General features: G+C 48.9%; 1 protein-coding gene across 7 annotated transcripts in view; it reads left to right on the top strand.

The window, feature by feature from the left end:
• Positions 1–26,299, top strand: part of CARD11 (caspase recruitment domain family member 11) — a 109,905-nt gene that overhangs the window by 62,810 nt on the left and 20,796 nt on the right. For 6 of the 7 annotated variants that reach the window (XR_010934725.1, XR_010934724.1, XR_010934726.1 and 3 more), the window contains exons 2-9: positions 7,989–8,110; positions 15,966–16,178; positions 17,689–17,826; positions 18,916–19,241; positions 22,099–22,278; positions 23,209–23,361; positions 23,822–23,947; positions 24,496–24,693. Coding sequence is in view for 4 of the 7 variants with exons in the window: in XM_067705381.1 (XP_067561482.1) it covers positions 8,104–8,110; positions 15,966–16,178; positions 17,689–17,826; positions 18,916–19,241; positions 22,099–22,278; positions 23,209–23,361; positions 23,822–23,947; positions 24,496–24,693 (1,341 nt within the window). In the remaining 3 variants the exon portion in view is untranslated. Of the gene's footprint in view, positions 1–7,988; positions 8,111–15,965; positions 16,179–17,688; positions 17,827–18,880; positions 19,242–22,098; positions 22,279–23,208; positions 23,362–23,821; positions 23,948–24,495; positions 24,694–26,299 lie in introns of those variants that run through there. The other variant, XM_067705384.1, reaches the window with a different exon arrangement.

The following is a 26,299-nucleotide window of genomic DNA, read 5'->3' as shown; positions in this document are numbered from 1 at the left end:
ATGGGTGGATGGGTGGGTGTGTGGATGGGTGGATGGGTGGATGGGTGGGTGTGTGGATGGATGGGTGGATGGATGGATGGATGGATGGGTGGATGTGTGGATGGATGGGTGGATGGATGGATGGATGGGTGGATGGGTGGATGGATGGCCGAATGAGTGAGGCTCCCACTCTCCTGCTTCAAGTTTACTCTGACGTGTCCTCGTTACCAGACTCTGCAGACATGCCCCCATAGACGTCCAAAGGCCTTGGGCCCCCGCCTGGTTTCCTTTTTTAACCTTGTCCCAGGCTCCCGTGGGGTTCCTGTGCAGCCAGGCAAGACAAGCAGGAGATAAAGGGGGAGGTTTAAGTCTGCACGTGGCTCCCACAGAAACTTCCAGCTCTCATTCTTGGCTGCTCTAAGAGTGGGCTTCTTATTTGATAACGCTGGTGACCTTTCCTACGAAATGCAAGGACCCAGCCTTTTCACTTAGCAGATGCTCGGGGCCGCTGGGCTCAGCCCACACTCACGTGCCAGCCCCCAGCCTCCCAGGAGCAGGACTTTGCTTGTCAGCGCTCACGTTTAGGGCTGTGCCTGCCCCATGTCCAGTTTTGTCCCTTCCAAACTGCCTCACCCAGACCCCAACCCAGAAAGCAACTCCTGGTTTCCACGCACCTCTCCTGTGCTAGAATTTTGCTTAGATGAAGCCAACGTCTCTCTCTGAAAGCACAGAGGCTCCAGAATTGGAACCAGCTGGTGGTCTCGGTGACTCAGCCCCCGTGGCCCAGGCGGGCTTGCTGACCAGGCCTGGAAGGCACCTGCAGGAGAAAACTGTTTCATTACCATCGGGGCTGGCCCGGAGCAAAGCTGCCCTTCAGGAGTGAGAGCGGGTGACCTCACGCTGGGCTTTGGGTTTGGCCAAGGGGTGTCCAGCCACGGCTCACGGAGACCATCGGAGCTGTCGGTCTGCTGCGTGCGCAGCTCTGGAATCTAGATGGAGCGAACGCTTTAAAGAGCCAATGTGATAAATTGATACACATTTCAGGACAATTTAAGTCTGTCATTCCTAATTCTGCTTTTCACAAAAGCTGCTCTGCAGTAGTGGTAGGAAAATGAGAGCTGGAGGGGGTAGACGGCAGAGCAATAACCTTGGGTCATGCAATAGGTGTACGCCCTTCCCGACCTCTGCCCTGATGGGTGCAAGTCGGAAGCCACTACAGGAGATGTCCGGATATGCGGCAGGGCCTGGGGAGGGGGAGGGCCGGTGTTTGCCATGTCCCCCAACCACCCCCAAATCCTGACTACCCATAGATGCTTCCTCTTTTCCCAAAAGCTATCAAGTTGAGACATTTTCATGCCACAGAAGCCATTGGCCCTTTGCCCGGGTCACCTGGAAGTGGATGGGGGGAGCACCTTGAGGAGTGTCAGGTGGCTTGGTGCCCAAGGAGATGCCCCGGGGGTGGTGGGCAGTGCCCTAGGCTGAAGGGCAGGACATGCCTCGGATGACGGCTGAGAAGTTTGGCTGTAACTCGAGTTGGGGGGAGGGTTGCGTGTGGAATAAAGAGAAGTAAAGAGAAGAGATGGATTCCAGTGGATGTGATGGAGGCCGGAGACGTGACCAGAGATTGGCTGAAAAGTGAGGGGCACGGCTCCGGATTTGAGGCCGGACCCAGCGGGCGGGATAAATCATCCGGCATATGCGTTGGACAACGGCGTGGTGTTAGTTAGCACTTCCTGGGCAGCGCCCCATCTCCCTCGGGGTCATGCTGTTTGTTTCTGTCCCCTGCAGGCCTCTGTACATGGGCAGTACTTAGTCCTTATTGATTGCTTACTCTGGTTTTGTATCTAGAAAAAAAGGAACAGGAACAAATAGATAAGGAAGTTTCTCAGATTGCAGGGCTTAAGAATGTGTGGCTGGGACCAGTGTGATTTTCTCAGAAGGCTTAGATCTTGTTTGTAATGTGTATCTGCTGGGATGATTTTTGGCTGCAAGTTATAGAAACAGAATCACAGTTTTATACACACTAGGGTTTTTATTCTTCTCATGAACCAAGAACTCAAAGGCTAGCTTGGACCCAAAGTCCGTGAAGCATCCTCTGCAGCCGTTCTTAGAGTGCGGACTTTGTCTTCATGCTCACAAGAGTGCTGCTCTTCTTCCAGGCATTGCATCCACATTCCACGTAGGAAGACAGGGACAAACTAAAGGTGCTTCTCACCCGATTCCTCCTCCTCTACAGACCCTTCCTAGATGTCTCACCCAGAAACTTCCACTTACATCTCACTGGCCAGAATTGTGTCACACACCCACAATTCTAGCTGCAAGGGAGGCTAGAAATACAGTTGTTGTTTTTTTTTTTTTTAAGGTGGCTATAGTAATGCTCCAAACAGAATTGGGGCTCTGTTGATAAGTAAGAGAGAAAGGATATTGGGTCGGCAGCTGGCAGTGTCTGCCACTACACTGTGAATTTAAAGTGATAATTGCTGCTTTCAAAATATGTATCAGCGAAGCTCTCCTGATTGCTATACACATGTTAATTCATGGAAAATATTATCATCTCAATATTTCAGTTGAATGAGCTGAGATAGACAGAGGTTAAAAAGTTAACTGGGATGCCAGAGAAGAATTTTGCAGGAGGAATTTTCTAGCTGCTTCTCTAAGTGCCCTTTTTGTAGGAAGTGCCCTTTTTGTAAGGCAGGAGACACACAGGAAGGGCTGCATCTGGTTCTTTCCCACTAAGCTTTCGTTTCAGAGCTGTAAACACAGTAAACATTGCTGGTGTTTACCGGTGTCTCCACATCCTTCTCTATTAATAATCTTTCACCCGTTTTTATGCCAGAAGTCCTTTCAATTAAGTGGAGGTTTCATTGGAATAATTAAACCCTCCATCTCAAGCCTCTCGCTCCAATCATCCAGGCAGATCAATGAACCAGAGACGCATTTATCTAACTGATGGTTCACCCCCTTCTCATTCCGGAGCTTTTGTGCTGGGGCAGCCCGCGGAGAGGAGAGATGTCTGTCCCACGGAGACAGCTCATTTCCAAAGGGCTTGGCACTCCCTGGATCTGAAGTCATTGCAGCCTCCTTGTTTATTTCATTCAGGTTCTGACTTTTATTTATTCACCCAACAAATATATAATGAGCACCTCCCAAGAGTCAGGCCCCGTGCTGAATTTTACCGGGAAGGCGGAAGTGAGGGGGGGATGGAAAGATGAAGCAGACATGTGACAGGTAGCTGAGCCCCTCTGAACCCATTTCCTCTTCCATACGTTGGGGATTGTAGTGGTATCTACCTCATAGGGTTGTTGTAGTAAACGAGATAATCCACATGGAGCATTTAGCCCAGTGTCTGCTTATAGCAACTACCATGTCCCTTTTCCTAGACAGCTATTAGAGGATATGCTCCTGCAAAATGAGGGAATAAAGCAAAAAAAGAGAAAGCTATGGAGCCCAGGAAGCAGGGAATCTGATTAGTTAGGTTAGATGCTGTGCCTCGTCAGCGTTAGCTGTGATGATGGTGAGTTTTAGACCAGGTGACGCTGAGTTGGTGAGGGTTGAGTTGGAATCTCTGCTCTGCCACTTAGTGGCTGTGGGATCTCACCCTGTTATTTAACGCTCTGATCTGACCTCCTCGTCATAAAGTGGGAATCCTAAAACCGACCTTAGCAGGCTCCTGTGAGTGTTAAGCGAGGCGGCATCTGTGACGTGCCCAGCACACAGTCAGCGCTTCTGGTTTGGGAAGGGGTGAGCTGTCTGACAAGTTTTACAAAAAGTAGAATAGAGTATGTGTTCAGAGAATGGAGGTAACTGATTGATTCTTTATACTGAAATGCCTTAAATCGTTCCAACTATTGACATAGGTAATTTTTTTTTTTACCATGGTAATACATACGTCATGCAGAGATAAAAAGTAAAGTAGGCTTGTCATGAAAAACGTCCATCCCCAGCCCTGATCCCCAGAGGCAGCTACTTCTCTTTTTCTCCATGTCGTTTTCTTCTGTTACCTACCTCCTTATTTTTAAATAATATGCTTATGTTGCTATTTATCGATATGTCGGTTTTAAGACATTATTTATTGACACGCCTTTAGGTGGATGATAATTTAGCTCCCTTTTCCTAGTTCCCCACTCCATGCACTCCGCCTCCCCCCACCCCCGCCATCATCTCGGTACATTTAGATCAGTTTTACGTGTTACATTATCGTGACCAGGTAAATATTGTTCGTGTTGAAGCAAGTTGTATGCTGAGATTATGTTTCCTTTCCTATCTTTTTGTTTTTTCCAAAGTTAATATCGCCTCTCTTTTTTTTTTCACTTGCTGAGGTTTTTTTAATGTACCTATCCTCAATTTTTTCTTTCTGACTCTCAGACCTGTCATTTGCCTAATAATAATATTTCCTAAATTATGAAATATATCAGATCATGGTTCATTATTTTCCCCTTGGCAGTCTGCATCTAGTGGGCCCTCCATGATCCTGCCAGGATCTTGGCCAGCTACTTTTTACTGCATCCCTCTCATCCTGCAACTTTCCTTGCTGCTCTGTTTCCTGGCCTTCATACCTTCTTCTTCTTTATCGTTTTATTCCCTCGTTTTACTGGAGCATAGCCTGCAGTAGCTTCCTAAGAAAGGGTGCATGGGATAGAAATGTTTAGAGTCCTCACCTTTCTGAAAATAGCATCATTCTCTTTTCACACGTAATAGTTTGGGTAGGTATAGGATCCTAGGTTTAGAAGTATATTCCATTGGAAATGTGAAGGCATCACCCAGCTTCCAGCATTACTGTCGAAAGATCTGATGCCAAACTTACTTCTAGTCCTTTGCATATGACCTAATGCTTTCTCCCAGGAGGATTTTAGGGTCTTCTCTTATTCCCTGGTGCCCCGAAATTTCAGAATGATATTCTGAGAAGGTTATTTTCCACGGAGTGTACTGAGCACTTAAAGGACCCTTTAAAACTGAAGACTCAGGACTTTGCCTGGTGGCGCAGTGGACAAGACTCCGCACTCCCAATGCAGGGGGCCCGGTTTCGATCCCTGGTCAGGGAACTAGATCCCACATGCATGCCACAACTAAGAGTTCACATGCCACAACTAAGGAGCCCACGTGCTGCAACTAAGGAGCCCGCCTGCTGCAGCTAAGACCTGGTGCAACTAAATAAATATTTTTTAAAATAATAATAATAAATAAAAAATAAATAAAACTGAAGACTCATGTTTTTACATTTGGAGAATCCTCTAATACTATTTCCTCTGATAATTTCATCCTATAATTGATATTGTATCCCCACAAGATATACAGGAAAGGAAGCATAATTTCTGCATGATTTCTATTTATTGGATATTAGACCTTCTAAATTGACTTCATTTTCCTCCTTTCTTATTTTCCTTCTCTTAACTTTTTGTTAACTTTCGGGGTGATTTCCTCAACTTTATCTTCCAAACTTTCTATCGATTATAAACTTCCACTACTTTATTTTAACCATGAAGAACTCTTTCTTGTCCTTTGCTCCCTTGTCAAAGCACCCTATTGTTTTATGACTGCAATATCTTATCTACTCTCTTAATGGATTTTAATTATTGGATTGTGTTTTTTCCGTTTTCTCTCAACGCACTGTCTGCCTTCTGCCGGTTCCCTGTATCAGTTTGTCTGTTTCGATCTCTTCCTTTCATGTGGGGACTTTGCTTAAGCCTTAAGTGCCCCTTGCCTCTCTGTTTATTCTTATGTGGGAGGGAACAGAAACTGTGCATGCAAGTTCTGCTTGCACAATGGGCTTCCCTGGAGCGTGAATAATCACTGGCTGACTGTGCTTGAATAACACCAATGACGGGGAGCTCATACCTCACCAAGCAATTGACTCCTCTTTTGAGAAGGAGGAGTTATTCTTTTGAACCCTGAGCCAATATCTGGCATCTTACAACTTGGTTTTAGTTCTGTCTTAAGTTCGTGTGTTAAAGTGATATTTCAGGGAGATGTTATACATACACTTTCTGGTTTGAGTCATTTAAAAGGTAAACTTTTTTAAAAAAGGCAATTCTAGGGGCTGTATGGTAGTGATTAAGTCCACATCCAGCCTTCCATGCTAATCATATGACTTGGAACCTCTCCCAGGTTTGATTTTCTTGGCTATACTGTGGTGATGACGGTGATGATGGTGGTGGTGGTGATACAACCACCTGTCTCAAAGAGTTCTTGAGCAGTTAGGCTTAGCCGAGTGCCTGGCAGACTAAGTCGTCTATAAACACAGGGATGATGTTTCCAGCAGTTAAATGTCATACCTATGAGTTAATCGCTCAGGAGATGTAGCCGATACATTTTCCCCGACCTCAGGACCAAGTTTTCGAGGGTGAACTCAAAATTCAAAGGGCAGAAATAGAAAGTTCAGCCTCATTACTGGGTGTCTTGTGCCTCAGTTTCCCCAAACTACATTGGCACATCATCGGATAGTACAAACCTGCTTTCCCTTTCCTGCAATTAAAACGTCTCCTACTATGAATTTTCTTAAAGGTTTTTCTTCTGATTACAAAAGAGGAAAAAAGCAAACTTCTTTGTTTAATGCAAATACAGAGAAGTATCATTTCCCTGGGCCTCCCTGGGCCTTGGTTTGTTGGGCTGAGGACGGCCCTGCCCGTAGATCTCCTGCTCCCCCAGCCCTCGCCCGGGGCCCCCCAGCCGAGGAGACCAAGGAGACAGTGCCCTCCATAGAAGCATGTCGCCGCCACCTCCCCGGGGCTGAGGGGCTGAGACAGCAGCTGACTCCGATCCAAGCTGACACCCAACGAGAAGAGCTGCTGTCAGCCCTGGGAGAGCTTGTGTCATCTATGATTAAGCCTCAAAGCCAAAACCCAACAAGTTTCTGATTAAACGATGGCATCCCAGGGTCCCTGTCACCCTGAGTGGAGCTGTGGGTTTGGAGCAGCCGTCTGCCAAGGGTACCCTGGCAGCTGTCAAGACAGGTGTCGGGGGCTTCCCTGGTGGCACAGTGGTTAAGAATCCGCCTGCCAACGCAGGGCGCATGGGTTCAAGCCCTGGTCCGGGAAGATCCCACATGCCACGGAGCAACTAAGCCCGTGCGCCACAACTAGCGAGCCTGTGCTCTGGAGCCCGTGAGCTGCAACTACTGAGCCCCCGAGCCACGACTACTGAAGCCCGCGCGCCTAGAACCTGTGCTCCGCAACAAGAGAAGCCGCCACGATGAGAAGCCCGCGCACCGCAACGAAGAGCAGCCCCCGCTCGCCGCAACTAGAGAAAGCCCTGCACAGCAACGAAGACCCAACACAGCCAAAAATAATAAACAAATAAATAAAATTGCCATCTCTCAAACCACTAAAAAAATAAAAGTTAAAAAAAAAAAAGAGGACCGGTGTCAGCTCCTCCTGACCTTCTCAGGGTCTGCGCCTCCCCCACCGCCCCCCCCACTGCCCCCTCCTCTACCGCCCTTTCTCCAGAAGGAGAGCTGGCCCTTTCCCTCAAAACCCACAGCCCCAGCTGGGCTCCTGGAGGGACTGGCTGGGCATGACGGCCTTGCCAGTCACCGTAAGGAACGCCGCCCTGGGGAAGTGACGGCGTGTTCCTGCCCAAAACCACGGCGAGCAGAGCTGAGACGTCACTCACAGTGAAGGGAACGTTTCTGGACTCAGGAGTGTGGTTTGCTGCTTCTGACCTGATGAATTACTAGCTGATTAGAACCTCTACACTCTGCAAATGCTTCTGTCAAAGACTTCTAACGAGCTTCCACCCGGCCATGAGCAGCCCCACAGGTGGCCTTCTCTCCACTCCCAGAGTCTTGGGACCTGGGGCCAGTGGCCTTTCCCGGCTGTCCATCGGTGGGAACAAAAGCCCTTCTCCCCCAGCAGCTCCAGGCCACAGTCCACTGCGTCCCTGTCACCTGAAGAGATGCAGGCCCTGGGATTGTGTGGCCTTTGCTTCCAAAGCAGCGGGCCCCTTTGCTGCTTGAATGGTTCTGTCTCCAACCTGTGGCCTTGTTTCAAGTCATATTATCTTTCCTCTTACAGATCCTGCCCATCAGACCTCCACATCCGGAAGGAAACTGGCTCAGGGAAGGACCAGCCCCAGCCAGAAGGAGTAAAAGGAGTAAAAGTCACCTCCTGTCCATTGTGCGCCGACTCTATGCCAGGTACTTCACGTGTGTCTCCTTTATGTAAAATAAATAGAAAGCGAGGTTACCTGAGACTTGCCAGGGGAGCAGGGAGGGGAGGGTTCCAGGCCGAGGGAGGTGCAGGAAGCAGGTTCTGAGCGAGCGGGCACCTGGTGGAGAATCAGAGACCGTCAGGCGAGGTGCGACCGTGGGGGCTGGTGGGGGGCCACCCTCAGCTCGGAGGTCAAGACAGAGATGCTGAATTGTATCATAGCAGCAGCTGGGGCCACACGGTCCATGTTTCCAACGAATGGCGGAGGGACGTGAGACCAGCGGCTTCCGTGGAGTTTGTCCACCGGCAGGTAGTCTCCTCGAGCCTGTAAGAACTTGAGCAAAATAGCCCTTCCTGCAGAATGTGGCCCAGGAGGCTTGAACCTGCTTTTTCTGGCTGTGTGTAGAAAGACAGATGTGGTCTAGGGTTTGACTCAAGACCAAGCCAGACCCTGCTGAGGGTACTGTCCGAGTTGCCATCAACTCTGGCTACAGTTGAGGGGAGGGAGGCCCGTCCAGCCCGACAGGCTGTTAAAGCTCAGGGCCTCAGTGTCTAAGAGTGTGTTTCCGAGCAGATGCTTCATCCAGGTTCCTACAGGTGACGGTGCCGAGTCAGGCTGAGTTACAGGGAAGCGTTTGAGAAGAGAAATACCTTTGAAATTGTGGTCAAGGTGGGGTTTTTTTCCTTTGAGCCTAGCTACACTATCCAAAGTTTCTGCCCATGAAATATTTCATACGTTTTTATACACACACACACGCACACATAAAAATGTGTACGTGTATCAGTGAAACAAAGAACAGTAAAATGGACACGCGTGTCCCAGCTGAAGCAGTATTTCCCAGGATCAGCCGTGTCACCTATGTGTCCCACCACGTCACAGCCGTCCTGCTGCCCTCACCCTTCTGACGTTTATCAGACCCCTGCTCTTCAGTATAGTTTTGCAGTATGTCCTCAACCATATAGCTGAGTTGCGTATGTTTGGGAAATTTCGTGGGCGCTCCCCTATCGCACTTAATCTTTTGCGACTTGCTTTTACACTCAGCGTCACCTCCCCGAGGTCCGTCCGTGTTGACGCGTAAGCCGGAGTTCTTTTCCCCTGCCCTGCTGTAGGGTATGCCGTCGTTGAATACGCACATTATTGACCCCCTCTACTTGTGTCGGGACGTCTGTAGGGTGTCCAGGTTTTTTGGATACACGATGCCTCTGTTGAATATTCATGCACGAGTCTCCAGCTGAAATTAATGGGGAGATTCCTGAAGGTCTGTAGCAAGGACCAGACATCACACGTGGCCAAGGCTTACAGGGCTGGGAAGTAGAGGTACACACCCAGAGAGAGGACTCTGGCCACTTCTCAGGGGCCCTCGGGGTCTCTCACTGCAGCTCCACCTGGCAGACCAGCTCCCTCCGCCTCCGTAGCCTCGACCTGCCTGGGGCTCTGCTTTACTGTGGCCAAGTTCTAGCCTCCACTGTGGCCGCCCTGATGCCACCTTCTAGCTAACTCCCCACAGCACGTTCACCCACCCCACTGTCTCTTTGGCCCATAGGAAATTCCCAGGTCAAGGGATTGGACGAGTGCACCCAGCCTCAGGGCTGGTCCTCTTGGAGCAGGTCGGTCGGCCGTGGCTGGAGGGTTTATCTGGTACAAACAGGATGTCAGGGCTGTGGCCACCTGAGGGCGTGGGCAGGAAGGCAGATGTTACATATCGGCGTACCTATTTCCCTAGACTTCGCTGTCATCTTTGTTCATTTTTCTTTTTCTCCTTTTTCAAACTATACACATAAGACACTGATAGGTGTGTGTGTTGTAAACGCTAAAACAGTATAGGTAACGTCCAAGTCCTCCTGGCCAGTAACCTCGGAATTCCTCCCTCTTCTTAGATAGAATCAGTATAATCAGATCCTCTCAAACGTTTCCCCTCCCTCCTTCTTCCCCTCCCCTCCCCTCTCCCTATTTCTCGCTCCCCTTCTCTTTCACACACACACACACACACACACACACACACACACACACCCCTACCTATATAATTATAGGTATTGCATTACATGGATGAGTTTCTACTGTGTTGTGATATTTTTTCTGACCCCAAATGTACAGTGTTTTCTTGACACCAAATACGTGTCATTGTTTCACATCCACCAGTTCTCTGACACCACCTGGGTGTCCAGTAGTCCAGTTCAGTTCTGACACTAACTGTCCAGGGGCAGCAAAGAAGCCACAGGCTAAGGGCTCAATCCCACAAGCCTGCCCCCGCCCAGGATGGTGGCCCCAAACCCAGGGCCACCTGCCCTCTGCCTGAGCAGCTCTAAATCAGGGTCTCCCACAGCCTCCTCGCCGGGTGCAGTAATTTGCTGGAATGGCTCACAGAACTCAGGAAAACACTATACTTATTATAACAGTTGATTTTAAAGGATACAAATGAAAACACACAGGAGGAGGTCCGGAAGGGTCCCGAGCACAGGAGCCTCTGTTCCCATGGAGCTGAGATGAGCCACTCGCCCAGCGTGTGCTTGAATTCAGAAACTTGGAAGCTCTTTGCCCCCCATCACTGAGGGATTTTCATCAAGGTGCTGTTACGTGAGTGATGGATTAAATCATTCTCTGTTGGTGACTGAGTTCAATCTCTAGCCTCTCTCACCTCCCCTGAGGCAGGAATGTGGGGCTGAAAGTTACAACCTTCTAATCACTTGCCTGGTTCTTCTGGCATTCAGCTCCCATCCTAAAGCTACTAGGGGCCCCTTACCCAAGAGTTATCTTGTTACCATACAAAAAGCATTCACACTCTTGTCACTCTGTGCTGGGAACCAGGGGCAAAGACCAAATATATTTTTTAATTATACCACATGTATGTGTGTACGTATTTACTTTCATTTTTTTTTAACATCTTTATTGGAGTATAATTGGTTTTCAATGTTGTGTTCGTTTCTGCTTTATAACAGAGTGAATCAGCTATACATATACATATGTCCCCATATGTCTTCCCTCCTTGCATCTCCCTCCCTCCCTTTAGTTTTTTAAATAAACGATGTCTTGGGATCTTTTTATATCACCAAATACTTTCAAAATGTTATTCTATATGCAAAAGGGTCATGGAGTATCTGCTGAAGAATGTTTGGATTGGCTACGTTTTTTTCCTATTATAAATAGTGCTAAATTTTCAAGTAAAAAACTGGGGAGAAATTCAATCTCCATTATAGGAAAATGAAGAAATAAATTATGGTATATTCTTGCAATGGAATAATACATCCAACAGTTAAAAATGAATAAACCAATAAAAATTAAGGGACTGCCAGATTAGATTGAAACAACGAGATCACGTGTATACTATCGACAGGAGAAAAACCTTACATCCAAAGGTACAAGGAGGTTGACAGTAAAAGGATAGAAATATAGACTATGCTAAAAAGAACCATTAAAGAGCTAGAGTGGCTTATATCAGACAAAATAGACGTTAAAACAAAAGTGTTACTAGAAATAAAGAAGAGATTTCATAATGATAAAAGTGTCAACCACCAGGAAGTTATAACAGTTATAAATATAACCTAACCCAAACAACAGAGCCTCAAAATACATGAAGCAAAAACTGACAGAATTGGGGCTTCCCTGGTGGCGCAGTGGTTGAGAGTCCACCTGCCGACGCAGGGGACACGGGTTCGTGCCCCGGTCCAGGAGGATCCCACATGCCGCGGAGCGGCTGGGCCCGTGAGCCATGGCCGCTGGGCCGCACGTCTGGAACCTATGCTCCGCAACCGGAGAGGCCACAACAGTGAGAGGCCCTCATACTGCAAAAAAAAAAAAAAAAACAAAAAACCTGACAGAATTGAAGGGAGAAATGTAAAATTCAACAATAATAGCTGGATGGAGATTTTTAGTACTCTACTTTCAATAATGGATAGAACAATAGACAGAAGATCAACAAGGAAATAGGAGACTTGAACTTGGACTTGTCTATAGTACGTGCCACCTAACAGCAGAATACGTACTCTTCTCAAGCCCCCACCTGGAATGTTCTTCATATGCTGGTCCATACAACAAACTTCAGTAAGTTTAAAAGGATTGAAGTGATCCAAAGTATGTTTACCAACCACAATGGAATTAAATTAAAAATCAATAACAGAGAGTAATTTGGGAAGTTAACAAATATGGGAAATTAAACATCACACTTCTAAATAACCAATAGCTCAAGGAGATCACACAAGAAAATAGAGTATTTACTTTGAGACAAACGGAAATGAAAATGCAACATACTGAAACTTCAGTGGTGTCACTAAAGCGGTGCTCAGCAGGGAATTTATAGCTGTAAGTGTTAATACTTTTAAAAGATCTCAAATCGGTAACCTAACCTTCCACTTTATGAAAATAGAAAAAGAAGAGCAAACGAAAACTGAAGCAAGGATAAGAAAGGAAGTAATACTATTAGGACGAAAATAAACGAGTTAGAGGAGAGAAGAGCAATCGAGAAAATGAATGAAACCAAAAGTTGTTTCTTTGAAATTTCAACAAAATTGACAAACCCTTAGCTAGACTGACCAAGAGAAAAAGAGAGATGATCCAGATTACTAGAATCAGAAATAAAAGAAGGGACATTACTACCAACCTTACAGAAATAAGAGGCAAAATAAAGATAAAGGAATAATATGAACAGTTGTTTCTAATAAATTCGGTTACTTATATGAAATGGACAAATTCCTAGAAAGACACAAATTACTGAAACTTACTCAAGAAAAACAGGAACCTACAACAAGTAAAGAATTAGTAATCAAAAACCTACCTACTGGGGCTTCCGTGGTGGTGCATTGGTTGAGAGTCCGCCTGCCGATGCAGGGGACACGGTTTCGTGCCCCGGTCCGCGAAGATCCCACGTGCCGCGGAGAGGCTGGGCCCGTGAGCCATGGCCGCTGAGCCTGCGCTCCGCAACGGGAGAGGCCGCAACAGTGAGAGGCCCGCGTACCGCAAAAAAAAAAAAAGAGAACAAGAAAAGGATGTGCATTCTTGCCTCTTCTGTGTAACATTGTGTTAGAAGTTCTAGCCTGGGAAATTAGAGGGGAAAAAAAAGAGAAGAAAAGAAAAGCCATCCAGATTGAAAAGACAAGTAAAACAGTGTAATTGCAGATGACATTATCTTATACATAGGAAAGTCATATAGAAAACATCCTATCATAAGGAATCCACTAACAAACTGTTAGAACTAGTAAATGATTTCAGTAAATCTGCTGGATGGAAGAGCAATATACAGAAGTCATTTATTGCATAGCCATATGTTAACAATGAATTTTATTCAACAAATAAAATTAAGAATACAGTTCACATTTACAATGCCATCAAAAAGAATTTAAATACTTAGGAATAAATTTAGCAAAAGAAGTGTACACTGAAAACTACAACACATTGCTGAAAGAAATTAAAGAAGATCTAAATTAATAGAAACACATCCCATATTCTTGGAGTATGACACTTAATTGCTAGATGGTAATACTGTTCAGGTTGATCTACATATGCAACAGATTCACTATCAAAATCCCAACTACTTTTTTTTGCAAGTATTGACTAGTTGATCCCTAAAATTCATATGGAATTGCAAGGGGACCGGAATAGCCAAAACATCTGAAATGGGAAGAGCAAGGTTGGAAGACTCATACTTCCCAATTTCAAAACTTACTGCACATTGACAGTAATGAAGACAGTGTGGTACTGGCATAAGGATAGACATATAGGTCAATGGAATAGAATTGAGAGTCCAGAAATGAACACTCACGTTTATGGTAAATTGAGTTTTGACAAAGGTGCCAAGACCATTCAATAGGGAAAGAAGAATCTTTTCAACAGATTGTGCTGGAACAACTCAATCTCCACATGTAAAAAACAGCTGGACCCTTACCTCACACCATACACAAAAGTTCATTCAAAATGCATCATAGGCCTAAATGTGAGAGTTAAAAGTATAAAACTCTTAGAAAAGTAAATAGAAGTAAATTTTTATAACCTTGAATTAAGTAATGGTTTCTTAGATACACACCAAAAGCACAAGTGAAAAAAGAAATTGGACTACATCAAAATTAAAAACTTTTGTGCTACAAATAATACCTTTAAGAAAGTGAAAAGGTAACCAACGGAATAGGAGAAAATATGTGCCAATCATATATCTGACTTGTATCCAGAACACATAAAAATTCCATATTAAAGACAAAGGTCCAATTTAAAAATGGTCAGAGGATCTGAAGAGGCATTTCTCATGCACAGATGGCCAACGTGCACATGAAAAGATGCTCAATGTCATTAGTTCGTAGGGAAATACAAATCGAAACCACAGTGAAATACCACTTCCCAGCCATTCAGATGGCTGTACTAAACACGATGGACAAGAATAATTGTTGACAATGAGAACCTCATACATTGCTAGCAGGAATAGATTAGGACCTCATACATCGCTAGCAGGAATAGATTAGGACCTCATACATCGCTAGTAGGAATGGATTAGGACCTCATACATCGCTAGCAGGAATAGATTAGGACCTCATACATCGCTAGCAGGAATAGGTTAGGACCTCATACATCGCTAGCAGGAATAGATTAGGACCTCATACATCGCTAGCAGGAATAGATTAGGACCTCATACATTGCTAGCAGGAATAGGTTAGGACCTCATACATCGCTAGCAGGAATAGGTTAGGACCTCATACATCGCTAGCAGGAATAGATTAGGACCTCATACATCGCTAGCAGGAATAGGTTAGGACCTCATACATCGCTAGCAGGAATAGGTTAGGACCTCATACATCGCTAGCAGGAATAGGTTAGGACCTCATACATCGCTAGCAGGAATAGGTTAGGACCTCATACATCGCTAGCAGGAATAGATTAGGACCTCATACATCGCTAGCAGGAATAGATTAGGACCTCATACATTGCTAGCAGGAATGTAAAATGGTGCAGCCACTTTGGGAAACAGTTTAGCTGTTCCTCAAAATGTTAAACATAGAGTTACCTTATGGCTCATCAGTTCCATTTCTGCATATCTGCTCAAAGGAAATGAAAACATGCGTTGACAAAAAACGTGTACATGAATCTTCATAGTAGCATAATTTGTAATAACCAAACAGCCCAAAGTCATCAATGGGTGAATAAACAAGGTGTGATATATCCATACAATGAGAAAGTATTCCTCAATAAAAAGTACTGAAACATGCTACATACAACATGGATGAACCTGGAAAGAAGCCAGGCACCGAAGACCACGTGTTGTACGATCCCATTTAAGTGAAACGTCCAGAACAGGCAAGTCTACAGAGACAGAAGATAGATTAGTGGTTGCCTAAGGCTGGAGGAGCAGGTATTGGAGGGGAGTGACTACTGAAGGGTATGAAGTTTCTTTGGGGAGTGATGAAAATGTTCTAAAATTAATTGTGCTGATGGTTGTACAACTCTGTGATTATACTAAAAAGCATTGAATTGTACACTTTTAAAAGGTGAATTGTATGGTACGTGAATTATATCTCAACAAAGCTGTTTTTAAAAATGAATGAATTAGGTCTGTATGTATCAACCTAGATAAATCTCAGTAAATGCAGAGAGAAAAAAGCAAGTTGAAAAAGGAAACAGGAAAGCATATAGTATGATGCCATGGCCGCTGAGCCTGCGCGTCCGGAGCCTGTGCTCCACAACGGGAGAGGCCACAGCAGTAAGAGGCCCGCGTACCGCAAAAAAACAAAAAAAAAAGGTAGAATATATATGCTTTTCTCTACTGTTTTTTCACCTAACAGTGGATACTGGAGATCTCTCCAAAGTTTATAGAGCTATTCCAGTGAGGCTCTTTTATTAACCTTGTTGGGGTTTATGTCTAAAAGGAGGGGCGCCAGAGATGGATGACTATATGCAGACACTGAAGGATGAAGAGGATGCCCTGTGGGAGAATGTGGAGTGCAACCGGCACATGCTGAGTCGCTACATCAACCCAGCCAAGCTCACCCCCTACCTGCGCCAGTGCAAGGTCATTGATGAACAAGATGAAGATGAAGTGCTTAATGCTCCCATGCTGCCGTCCAAGATCAACCGGGCAGGTAACCTCAGGAGATAACTTACAGTTAGCTGCAGCAAAATGGCGTTTCTCTCAGTCAGGGATGTTTAACTAGAGTCCATAGACCTCTCCCCACCCCTGGTCCCCCAGCAAACTGTCCATGGGCAGAGAGGGTCTATTAACTTGGCCAGGGGGAAATTACATCCTTATTTTACCCCCTAAGGCTTGGCGTTCCCTTCAATTATGGACGCAGGTAGGCGACAAATCATAGTGATTAGCAATACTTGTGTCCTTGCCAACAGCAAACACACAGATATCTTCTTATCACGCTACAGCCATTACAGATTTCAAAATATCACTTATACTCATCTTTCCCTTGAAATGATAGCAGTTATCAGACCTGCCAAGAGATTGGCTTATTTGATGCATTGATGAAGAAGCCCATTTATTACTGAGTCGCAAATGTAGTATTTGTTCACGCATCTTATTATGATGGATTCCCTTTGTCATCCAATGCATTTTATCTGTTTGAAAATGTTATTCTGGTAAAGGGTCCATAGGCTTTTCCAGACCGCCTAGGGGTCCATGACACTTTATCACATGCATTAAAGGTAGGTAGTAAGTGTGGTCTGTGAACACTATCTTGGTTTTATATACATCTGTGTGTGTATTCACATACATGTTTGTAGCAAAATACGTTTTGTGTGTGCGCATGCGGTCACGACATAAAATGCATCTCTTTCTGTGGTTCACAGTCGAAGAGGGCTGAACCTCACTTGCCCACAGTATGACTGGTGATAAGCAGCTCATATGCTATGACTCTCTTTTGCTGTTTTACCTGACAAACATCACTAATCCCAGCATGTTTTCCTACTGAGCCTGGATGTAACTTTAGAATCCGGGCGGCTGTGACAAACAGTCAGGTGACACAAGATGAAATGTATTTATTATGTCTACCCTAGGGGAAGGATTGAGTTTTAGTGCCTCAAGGGAAGAAACAGCTGAAAATAAAATGTTTAAGGAAGGGGCGAGAAATGTAGAGAATAAGTGGAACCAGTAGGATAAAAACTGAAAACTGCCAAGGAAATTACACTTAGATTAAAAACGTTCCCAGACTGAGAACATGGAGCTATTCCTGCTTCCTAGGACTTTTCCTAGCTCCCCACCCAAATACTTATCTTCCTGGTCTGAATCCCAGAGAACCATATATTATTCCGTAACCACTGCTGTACATCCGTCCTCCTTCAATCACAGACGCCTGTGTGGTTAATTTTAGCCCTGGCCAGTTGGGAAGCTCTTTAAGACTGTTGGTTTCCTATGGCTGCTTCTGGTTCCACCAGTCTTTGGGAGAACGGAAACTAACACTCACAGTCCCTGCCGAGGGCCTAGCACTTCGATTTACATTAGCTGGACTGTAAGATAAAACTCAGGAGTGACAGGATGTGGTGAGGCTCTCTTCTTAAGAGTGTACTGTCTGGATGTGGGCCCAGCGCAAGACTGGGTTTGGAGGCATGGGCGCTTCTGCCCACCGAGTGATTTGGCCTTTCCTCTAGGCCGCCTGCTGGACATTCTGCATACGAAGGGGCAGAGGGGCTACGTGGCCTTCTTGGAGAGTCTGGAATTTTACTACCCAGAATTGTACAAACTGGTGACTGGAAAGGAACCCACTCGCAGATTCTCCACCATTGTGGGTAAGTGGCTTTACCAGCAGCATTCGGACTGTGATGGGAGGGGGGTGTGTGTGTGTGTGTGTGTCCAGTGGTGGGACAGCTCTAAGCTTATGGACCTGTGACGTCAGGACAGTGCCCCGGTGGCACTTAGGAACTGTCAACCATATTTCTGCCTGATGATGAAATGTAGGTCACAGAGGAACAAACTGAATCAAGAGAAGTGGGTGTTTACTGAACATCCCCCATGAGTGTTGGGGGGGTGGAACTCCCCCTACCCTCTTCATCTTGTCCTTTCCTTTGCCTACCCTCCTGCCAGTATCCCATGAACCAGAGCCCGTGGTCATCTTGACATCTTAATTTTCCTTCCTAAATATTCTTAAATCTGTCTTTTCTCCATATACACCCCTATCCTAGTCAAGACCCATGCAACCCTATCAGCTCTTTATATCCATTCCTGCTCTGATCCAATGAGTTCTCCACTCCTCATGTCACCCTCCCCTACTTAAAACCTTTCAGTGGCTTTCCATTGTTGCCATCTGAAGACCCCAGTGCAGCCCACAAGGACCCTACATGGTCCAGCCCCTGATCATACTCCCAGCCTCACCTTTCTGCCTCTCCCTCTCTCTGAGCTCCAGCCACTTTGGTCTTCCTTCAGTTTCTGAAATGTGCCAGGTTCCTCTTCCCTTCCCATAGGACCTTGGCAATGTTGTTCCACCTTCCTAGAATGTGTTTTCTCTCCTCAATACCTGAGCCCATCCATCAGGAGCCTTCTCTAATGCCTCTGTCCACTCAGCTGGATCTGGTCCCCCCCACCCCGTTACACACTCTCACAGTCCCCCATACCTTTACTTTGTACAGTCCTCTCACTCTGTAGTTATATTTGCGTGTGATCACTTGCTTTTTTGATGTCTGTCTCCCTTACCAGACATAAGCTCTACCGGGACCAAGGCTGTCTTGCGCACCCTGAATCCCCGGTGCCTGATGGGTAGTAAGAGCTCAGTAAAATGTTGGTGAGTGAATGAGTGAACGAATGACACCTGCCCCACGTCTGGAACCCCCTTCTTCCCCTCCCCAGTCCTCAGGCCTGACTGGGTGCCCCCCTCTCCACAGTGGAGGAGGGCCACGAGGGCCTCACGCACTTCCTGATGAACGAGGTCATCAAGTTGCAGCAGCAGATGAAGGCCAAGGACCTGCAGCGGTGTGAGCTGCTGGCCAAGTCACGACAGCTGGAGGACGACAGGAAGCAGCTGACGCTGACACAGGTGGAGCTGCTGACCTTCCGGGACCGGTACTACAAGATGAAGGAGGAGCGGGACAGCTACAACGACGAGCTGGTCAAGGTGAAGGATGACAACTACAACTTGGCCATGCGCTACGCCCAGCTCAGCGAAGAGAAAAACATGGCGGTCATGCGGAGCCGGGACCTCCAGCTCGAGGTGAGGGGCACGTGGCGGGAGCTGCTGGGCCAAAGTGAGTGAGCGGGAAGCGAAGGCCACCAGGCAGGCAGGGGCAGGGTTTAACACCTGGCCAGGTGAGGGAGAAAGGAAGACGCGGGAGTTCCGGCAGCCTAGAGCAACTGTGCGCACGCGCACGCCAACCCAGCGAGGCTCGGTGCCGCAGTTTAGCGCCCAGATCCACTGCGCATGTGTGCACATGCGCACAGACCCAGTGAGCTTGACGTCCTGCTCAGGACGTGCAGACTTGCGCACCTGGGCCCAGTGGAGCTTCCCACTTGCTCCGGAGCGAGGACCCACTAGGCACGTGAACCAGAGATGCGCACATGGGCCCAGCTCGTGGGCACTGCACCCGTGCTGGGTGAGGGGGAAGATGGAGGATTCAGGGGCCTGCCCAGCTCTATGGCCCTCGGGAAAATCCCAAGGAGATGGGCACAGCACCTGTCCCGTGGATTCATGAGATCCTTGAGGCCAGGACTCTGCCCTTCACAGCTGTATCCACAAAGCGCAGCATGACGCAGTGGAAGAGTCACTTATCAGTGAACAGTCCAGCAGCCAAATGGTAGATGTCATTAATGAGTTTACTTCCAAAAGGGAGATGGAGAAGGGAATTGCTTAACTCATTCATTCCTTTTATTGTGCACCGCCTTGCACCAGCCTCTTTTCCAGGGATACATAACTCAAAACCAAAGCCCTGCTGTCATGGAGCTCACATTCTAATCAGAAAAGAAATGCATCAATCGCTGGTAGTAATAAGTGCTATTAAGAAGAGGGAGAAAAGAGTTTAGGGATAGTGAGTGAGGGGTGCTGTTTTAAATAGGATGGTCAGGAAGCGTTCCTGACAAGGAGACACAGGAGCAGAGATCTGAGGAGAGGGAGGAGCCAGCCCTGCAAGTCTCAGGGGAAGAGCAAGGAGCAAGTGCAAAGGCCCCAGGTAGCGGCCATGCTTGGTGTTTTCGACAAACAGCAGGAGAGCCAGTGGGGCTGGAGCCAAATGAGCAAATGGGAGCCGGCCAGGGTCCAGATCCTGGGGGCTTGGTAAGAACCTTGGAATTTATTCCAGTAGTGACGGAAGCCACTGAGGGATTGAGAGCTGCGAGTGACAAGTGATTTATATCTAGAAAGATCACTCTGGCTGCTAGGTGGAAAATAGACCCTCAGAACATTTATGAAGCACCTGCCATGTGTAAGGCACGGTGCTAAGCACTGCGGGGGACATAGGCATAAATAACCTGATTTGTGCCCAGGTCACTTACAATTTAGTTGAACCAGACAGATCAGTAAACAGTCCACTAGAATTCCGGTGGATTGAGTCGGTGGCATAGCAGGCAAAACGCAAGAGCTTTGAAACCCTTTGGCTTTGACTTCAAATCTGACTTCTGGCTTTACCACTTAGTGGGTTCTTGGCCTCCGTTTCCTCATTCGTAAATGCCAGTTACATGGAAATGAAAATAATACCTACGCCCTAGGATTGCTGAGATGCTGAAATATGTCTTTGGCAAGATGGCTGACCTAGTAAGCACACACTTTGTGTCCACTTGGATGGGACTGGGGATCTAGACCCAGAACAGGTCACTTGGGTTCATCTTCCAAGACTCTAAGGAGGACTGTGTGTGTGTGTGTGTGTGTGTGTGTGTGCGTGTGTGTGTGTGACCAGGAAGCAAGGTTTCTGTGCTGTCTCATCTAGGATTTGGAGGTGTTAACCTGTGGCGGAGGTTTAAAACTTTCTCTCCTAGAACTTTCTCCTGTTTTATGTTTTTCTGGCCATATAGTAACAGTGAGAAACCATATCTAGAACTTGAAAGAACATCTGGCCAGCTGAGTCCTAGGCCATTTCTCAGGCCCAGGCTGCTTCCCTGCATGCCTCTTTGTTCCTTCCCTCAGACCACGGACGTACAGCCGAGGTCCTTCCTTGCTGAAGCCGTCACCCTCCACCTGCCAGATGTCTTGAGATGTTCCCCCCATAAGCCTAGAATTGAAAAAGGACGCTCACCCATTTGGTACCCTCCTCCTTGCAGACCTTGAAAACAATCTTCCTCTTCTAGGTGTTTGGCCAAGGCTGATCAGTTTGGGGAAGCAGCCAGGCTAGGTCACAGAGGTTTAAGAAGCTTCCTCCCAGTCTCAGTTCCTCACACTCGCCTCCTGGGTGAAGCTCAGCACAGCTGGAGAAGTTGTCCCATTTCCAGGGGTAGTAACTGCCTCCTCCTCCAGGAAGCCACTCTTTCTTACACACTAAGTCTGGGCAGGTCCTTTAGGCCAGAGATCCTGTCAGTGGCAGCAATGCCATTTGTTCAACTAAAATCTTGTGTGAAACACAAGAGGCCAAAACGTGCATATGCAGAACTACTGTGGGGTGTGAAGTCAGGGTGGGGCCCGGATCCCCGCCCTCCCCATCTCTTTGCTCCCTGCGATAACACGAGGGTTCTTGAGGGTTCTTGAGGAAATCTTGACTTCTGAGGATTGGAGTTTGAAACCCATCCTAAAAGACCTTTAAAATGGATAACATACCTCAGGGAAACGCCAGGTTGGGTGCCTTTTATCCTAGTCTGTAATCTGTTCCGCTCCACGCAAGTTGCCTGAGGGAGTCTTCCAGGGGACGTAACTGCTTTAGAACTGTTCTGAATTAATGGATCAGGACCCTCTTCCTCATCAAGGAGGGGGTGGTTTGTTTCACTGGAAGAGGTTTCTTTGAGGCCTTCTCTGTCACAAACTGGAGGAAGGAGAGAGCGGGGCAGAGCACAGCTCGTGCTGGAAGTCCAGTAGGATCTGGGAGGCACTGCCTTTTCTGAATGTCTCCTGTCAACTGCGTTCTCCCCTCGGCACCCTGTGGGTGTTTCAGATCGACCAGCTCAAGCACCGATTGAATAAGATGGAGGAGGAATGCAAGCTGGAGAGGAATCAGTCGCTGAAACTAAAGAACGACATCGAGAACCGGCCCAAGAAGGAGCAAGTTCTGGAGCTGGAGCGGGAGAATGAAATGCTGAAGACCAAAATCCAGGAGCTGCAGTCCATCATCCAGGTGAGGGCAGTGCGGGCACAGTGGGCGCAAGGGAGGAGGAGGGTCGGGGACGGACATGCCTGCCTGGGTGTGAGTCCCAAAGCCACCACCTGCTGACCGCAGGACCACAGAGAATTCATGTCATCCTTGGGCACCTTAGTCCCTCCTCTGTCAGCGGGGGTGACCGCACCACCCACTTCTCAGAGGCACGACATTATGTGAGATAAAATTCGCGGCGATGTTCCCCTGGCTGAACCACTCCGTGAAAATCACCATTCACACAAAATCACTGCCCTGGCTGCTGTGAGAAGAGTACATCCGAGAAATCTTCTTGCCTTAAAGATTCCAAGAAACTCAACTCTCAGCTCTGTGTGATTTGTTAAAACTTCAAGGGCCTCCCCCCCTTTGCCATCACAGAATCATCTGTAGGTACGGAGGAATGATAGCCCCAAATACATACGCAGGGAAAGAAAACAGGCACCCGCCCCTTCCTCCGGAATGATTCCCCCCACCCCCCAGGATTGGCTGCCTGGCGCGGAAGGCTCTCGTTCAAAGCAGAGGATGCGTCCCGGTTTAGTCGGCGAGATTAATTGGTATTTCAGGGGAGGCATCTGGAAGGCAGATCAGCCCTCTCTTTGTTGTCACCTGTGAAGTGTGTGGAGCAGCAGCAAGTGCTCCTCTGAGCTCTGATAAGAGCCGGGGCAGAACGACAGGCATCGCGATGTTTCTGCGCGGAAGTGGGCTTTATGCTGCTTTCCAGGTGATAAAATTCGTAAATGATAAGCTGCTTAGGGACCCCAAGAGACAACGACCCTTGCCTCTCTCTGCTTCCCTGGCACAAAACCTTCTGCTTGCTCAGTGTGTCGCCGGCACTTTTGTCTGCCACCTTCCTGGGCCCCTGCCCCCAGCACCGTTAAACGTTCCCCCCTTCCGCACTCCCCGCCCGCCCAGGCCGGGAAGCGCAGCCTGCCGGACTCGGACAAGGCCATCCTGGACATCCTGGAGCATGACCGCAAGGAGGCCCTGGAGGACCGGCAGGAGCTCGTCAACAAGATCTACAACCTGCAGGAGGAGGTCCGCCAGGCGGAGGAGCTGAGGGACAAGGTGGGCCCCATGGGCGGTCGGGGCAGCACCCACCCAGCTGGCACCCTCGGGCCGGGAGCCCCTGTACGGCACGGATGTGTGTTAGTGGAACCTCCAGAGCCCACACTCTCTTCCAGGGACCGGGTCTGGCCCCTGGTGTACATTCCCTGTGCGTCAGTTGCTCGTGAATTACTAAGCGTTAGCACGGCACCTGTCTCCCCGCTGGCTGAAGGCCACGGGAGGGCGCACGTGGCGTCCACCCTGTCTCCCGTTCATTCCCTGGCACGTAGTAGGTCCACAGCAAATCTCCGTTGGTGGACTGGCCTTTTACCTTGGTCCCTTCTGGTCAGAGAGCTGACTCTCGCGAGGTCAGGCCCGTGGGGAGGGGCAGGCGGGCTCTGGGAAGACGCAGCCAGAGAATGGCTCTCGGCCCCGATTGATGGCCGCCTGACGCGTGCGTTGGCCTCCCCTGTGCTTGCAGTACCTGGAGGAGAAGGAGGACCTGCAGCTGAAGTGCTCGACCCTGGGGAAGGACTGCGAGATGTACAAGCACCGCATGAACACCCTCATGCTGCAGCTGGAGGAGGTAGAGCGGGAGCGCGACCAGGTACGGGCTGCCCGGGGCGGCTGCGCGGCAGGCCCGCGGGCTCCGGGCCATGGGGTCCAGCAGGAGGTTTTGTCCGGGGCAGTGTCATTAACTCCGCCGGAATCACTCGTGAATCCATCTTTCCTGCTTCCGTTCCCAAAATGAATTCTATCCCAGTTCGTTTGAATAGCATGGGGGCCTGAGCTGGAGCCCGGCGGCCCAGGCTTTAGAGTAAGATGGCCAGGTCCAGACCCCGTCACTCTTCAGACGCGTGGCTGCAGGCGAGCTGCCACTCCCTGGAGGCCTCGTCTGTGAAGTGGGAATAATAATAATGGTGCCACTCGCTAGGGCGGAGGGTGGGCTCCAAGAGACACAGCCGGGGCTGGACAGACGGGGGCTGTGACGTGTTGTTCAGGATGGTATCGAGTGAAACGCCCAAGAGTCAGGGTCCAGAAAAGGGCCAGAGGCCGTGGGACCGACACGTGGGCTGGGGAGCGGGCGTCTGGGTGTGACTTGGGAGCGTCGGGGCGAAGAGCCAATCGGCCTCGTCCCTCTCCTCCTCCGGGCAGGCCTTCCATTCCCGGGACGAGGCGCAGACCCAGTACTCCCAGTGCTTAATCGAAAAGGACAAGTACAGGAAACAGATCCGCGAGCTGGAGGAGAAGAACGACGAGATGAGGATTGAGATGGTCCGGCGGGAAGCCTGCATCGTGAACCTGGAGAGCAAACTGCGGCGCCTCTCCAGGGACAGTGGCGGCCTCGAGCAGGTGGGGCTGCCAGGCGCGCGCGCTCCCGCGAGGAAGCACACCCTTCCCTCCCGCACCCAGAGCAGCCGTGTGTCTGGGTCGTGATGAGTAGAAGCCGCTCGTTTTGAAGCTAGAAGAGGCAGGACGAAACCCTGGCCGGGCCGCTTGCTGGCCGGGTGATCTCGGGCAAGTCACTCCCGCGTTAGAACCGCAGCTCCTCCTCAGGGGACCTCTGTCGGCCGTTAGCCTGCCACTGGGTGTCCTTAAACCCCTCCGGACGGTCATCGGGTGTAAGACGCCCTGCTCCCATTGAAGTCAGTAGGGCCTGTAAGGAAACCGTCGTTTATCTCGATCTGAAGTTCAGGCACGTGTCACAGCGGGGCCCCAGGCGCTCCAAAGTGAGCGCTGCCGTGATGCAGGCAGATAGATGATACTGTCACTCTCGTAGCTGTGGGCTTGGGTGCCTGTGTCTGCAGGTACCGTGCTAAGTGCCCTCTGTGCCGCAGGACTGCCCGCCAGGACAGTAAGATCGCTGTCTCCCTTGGCCAAGGGCAGAATCCAGGCGCAAGCAGCTGAGCAACTTCCCCGAGGGCATCGCTAGTCAGTCACCCAGGGAAACCAGGATCGGACCCACCCTCCCAGCCCCTCGCCCAGGGGACTCAGATCTAGTGCTGGACGCAGATCCAGGAGCGTGACATCTCAACGCACGTGTTGTAAATTACGCGTTGAAGGGGCGCTGTAGGCGCCCAGGGGGGGAGGCCTCCATTCTGTCAGGGTTCCGGGAAAGACTCCCTACAGGAGAAGCCAGCCTCGGGACCTCCATTTGGAATGCTGTCCCCGGACTTCACCTGGCCAAGTTCTGACCCCCTTCTGGGGTTGGCTGAAGTGTCAACTTCCTCAGCTAGGCCTTCACCGGTTCCTGATGGAAACCAGGAGCCTCTGTGTTATGCCCTCAACTTTTGCGCGTTTCCCACAGTTTGTAATGACGCAGGAGCTCCGTGTAGGCCCCTCTGTTTGTCCAACGTGTAGCATAGGGCCAGGCACAGGGTGGACCCTCGGGGAGCATCTGCTGAATTCATGAACGAAAGCTGTGACGGCGCCTGGCTAGGTGAGGGAAGATGGGGCTGTATTCCAGCCCACGGGGACACCACGAGCAAAGGCCTGGAGGCGTGACACCCATGGCATGCCGTCGGCAGGCCGCGCTTGGCAGGTCTGTCATCCATGGAGTGGGAGGCGGGGACAGGCAGGAGGTGGGCTGGAGCGGTTAGCAGGAGGGAGCCGAGTGGGCCCGTCGGCTAAGGAGCTCGGTCGTGAGTTATTCTTGGACGTGACGGATTTTGTGCGGGAAGTAAGGCCAAAAGCTTTGGGTTTGGAGGCAGCGTAGCATGAGGGTGTTGCGTGGCTTTGAGGGGACCAACCAGAAGTTACGTAATGTCCTTGCACCTCAGCTTCAGATAATGGCTATAAATTACTTAGGACAGTACCTGGCACTGTTGTTATCATTACCCAGTCATTCAGTAACATTCCTTATATTTGTAGCTTAGGCCTAGGGCCTGAAATTGTGGACCTGATGGTGGTGTATCAGATAAGGGGCCAAGACCATCTGGGAGGCAGTCCCTCTACTGTA

The sequence above is a fragment of the Pseudorca crassidens genome, chromosome 15 (genome assembly GCF_039906515.1).
Source record: "Pseudorca crassidens isolate mPseCra1 chromosome 15, mPseCra1.hap1, whole genome shotgun sequence".
In the NCBI taxonomy this organism is placed as follows: Eukaryota; Metazoa; Chordata; class Mammalia; order Artiodactyla; family Delphinidae; genus Pseudorca; species Pseudorca crassidens.
The sequence above is the reverse complement of the archived record's forward strand: the minus strand, read 5'-3'. Positions and strand labels throughout refer to the sequence as shown.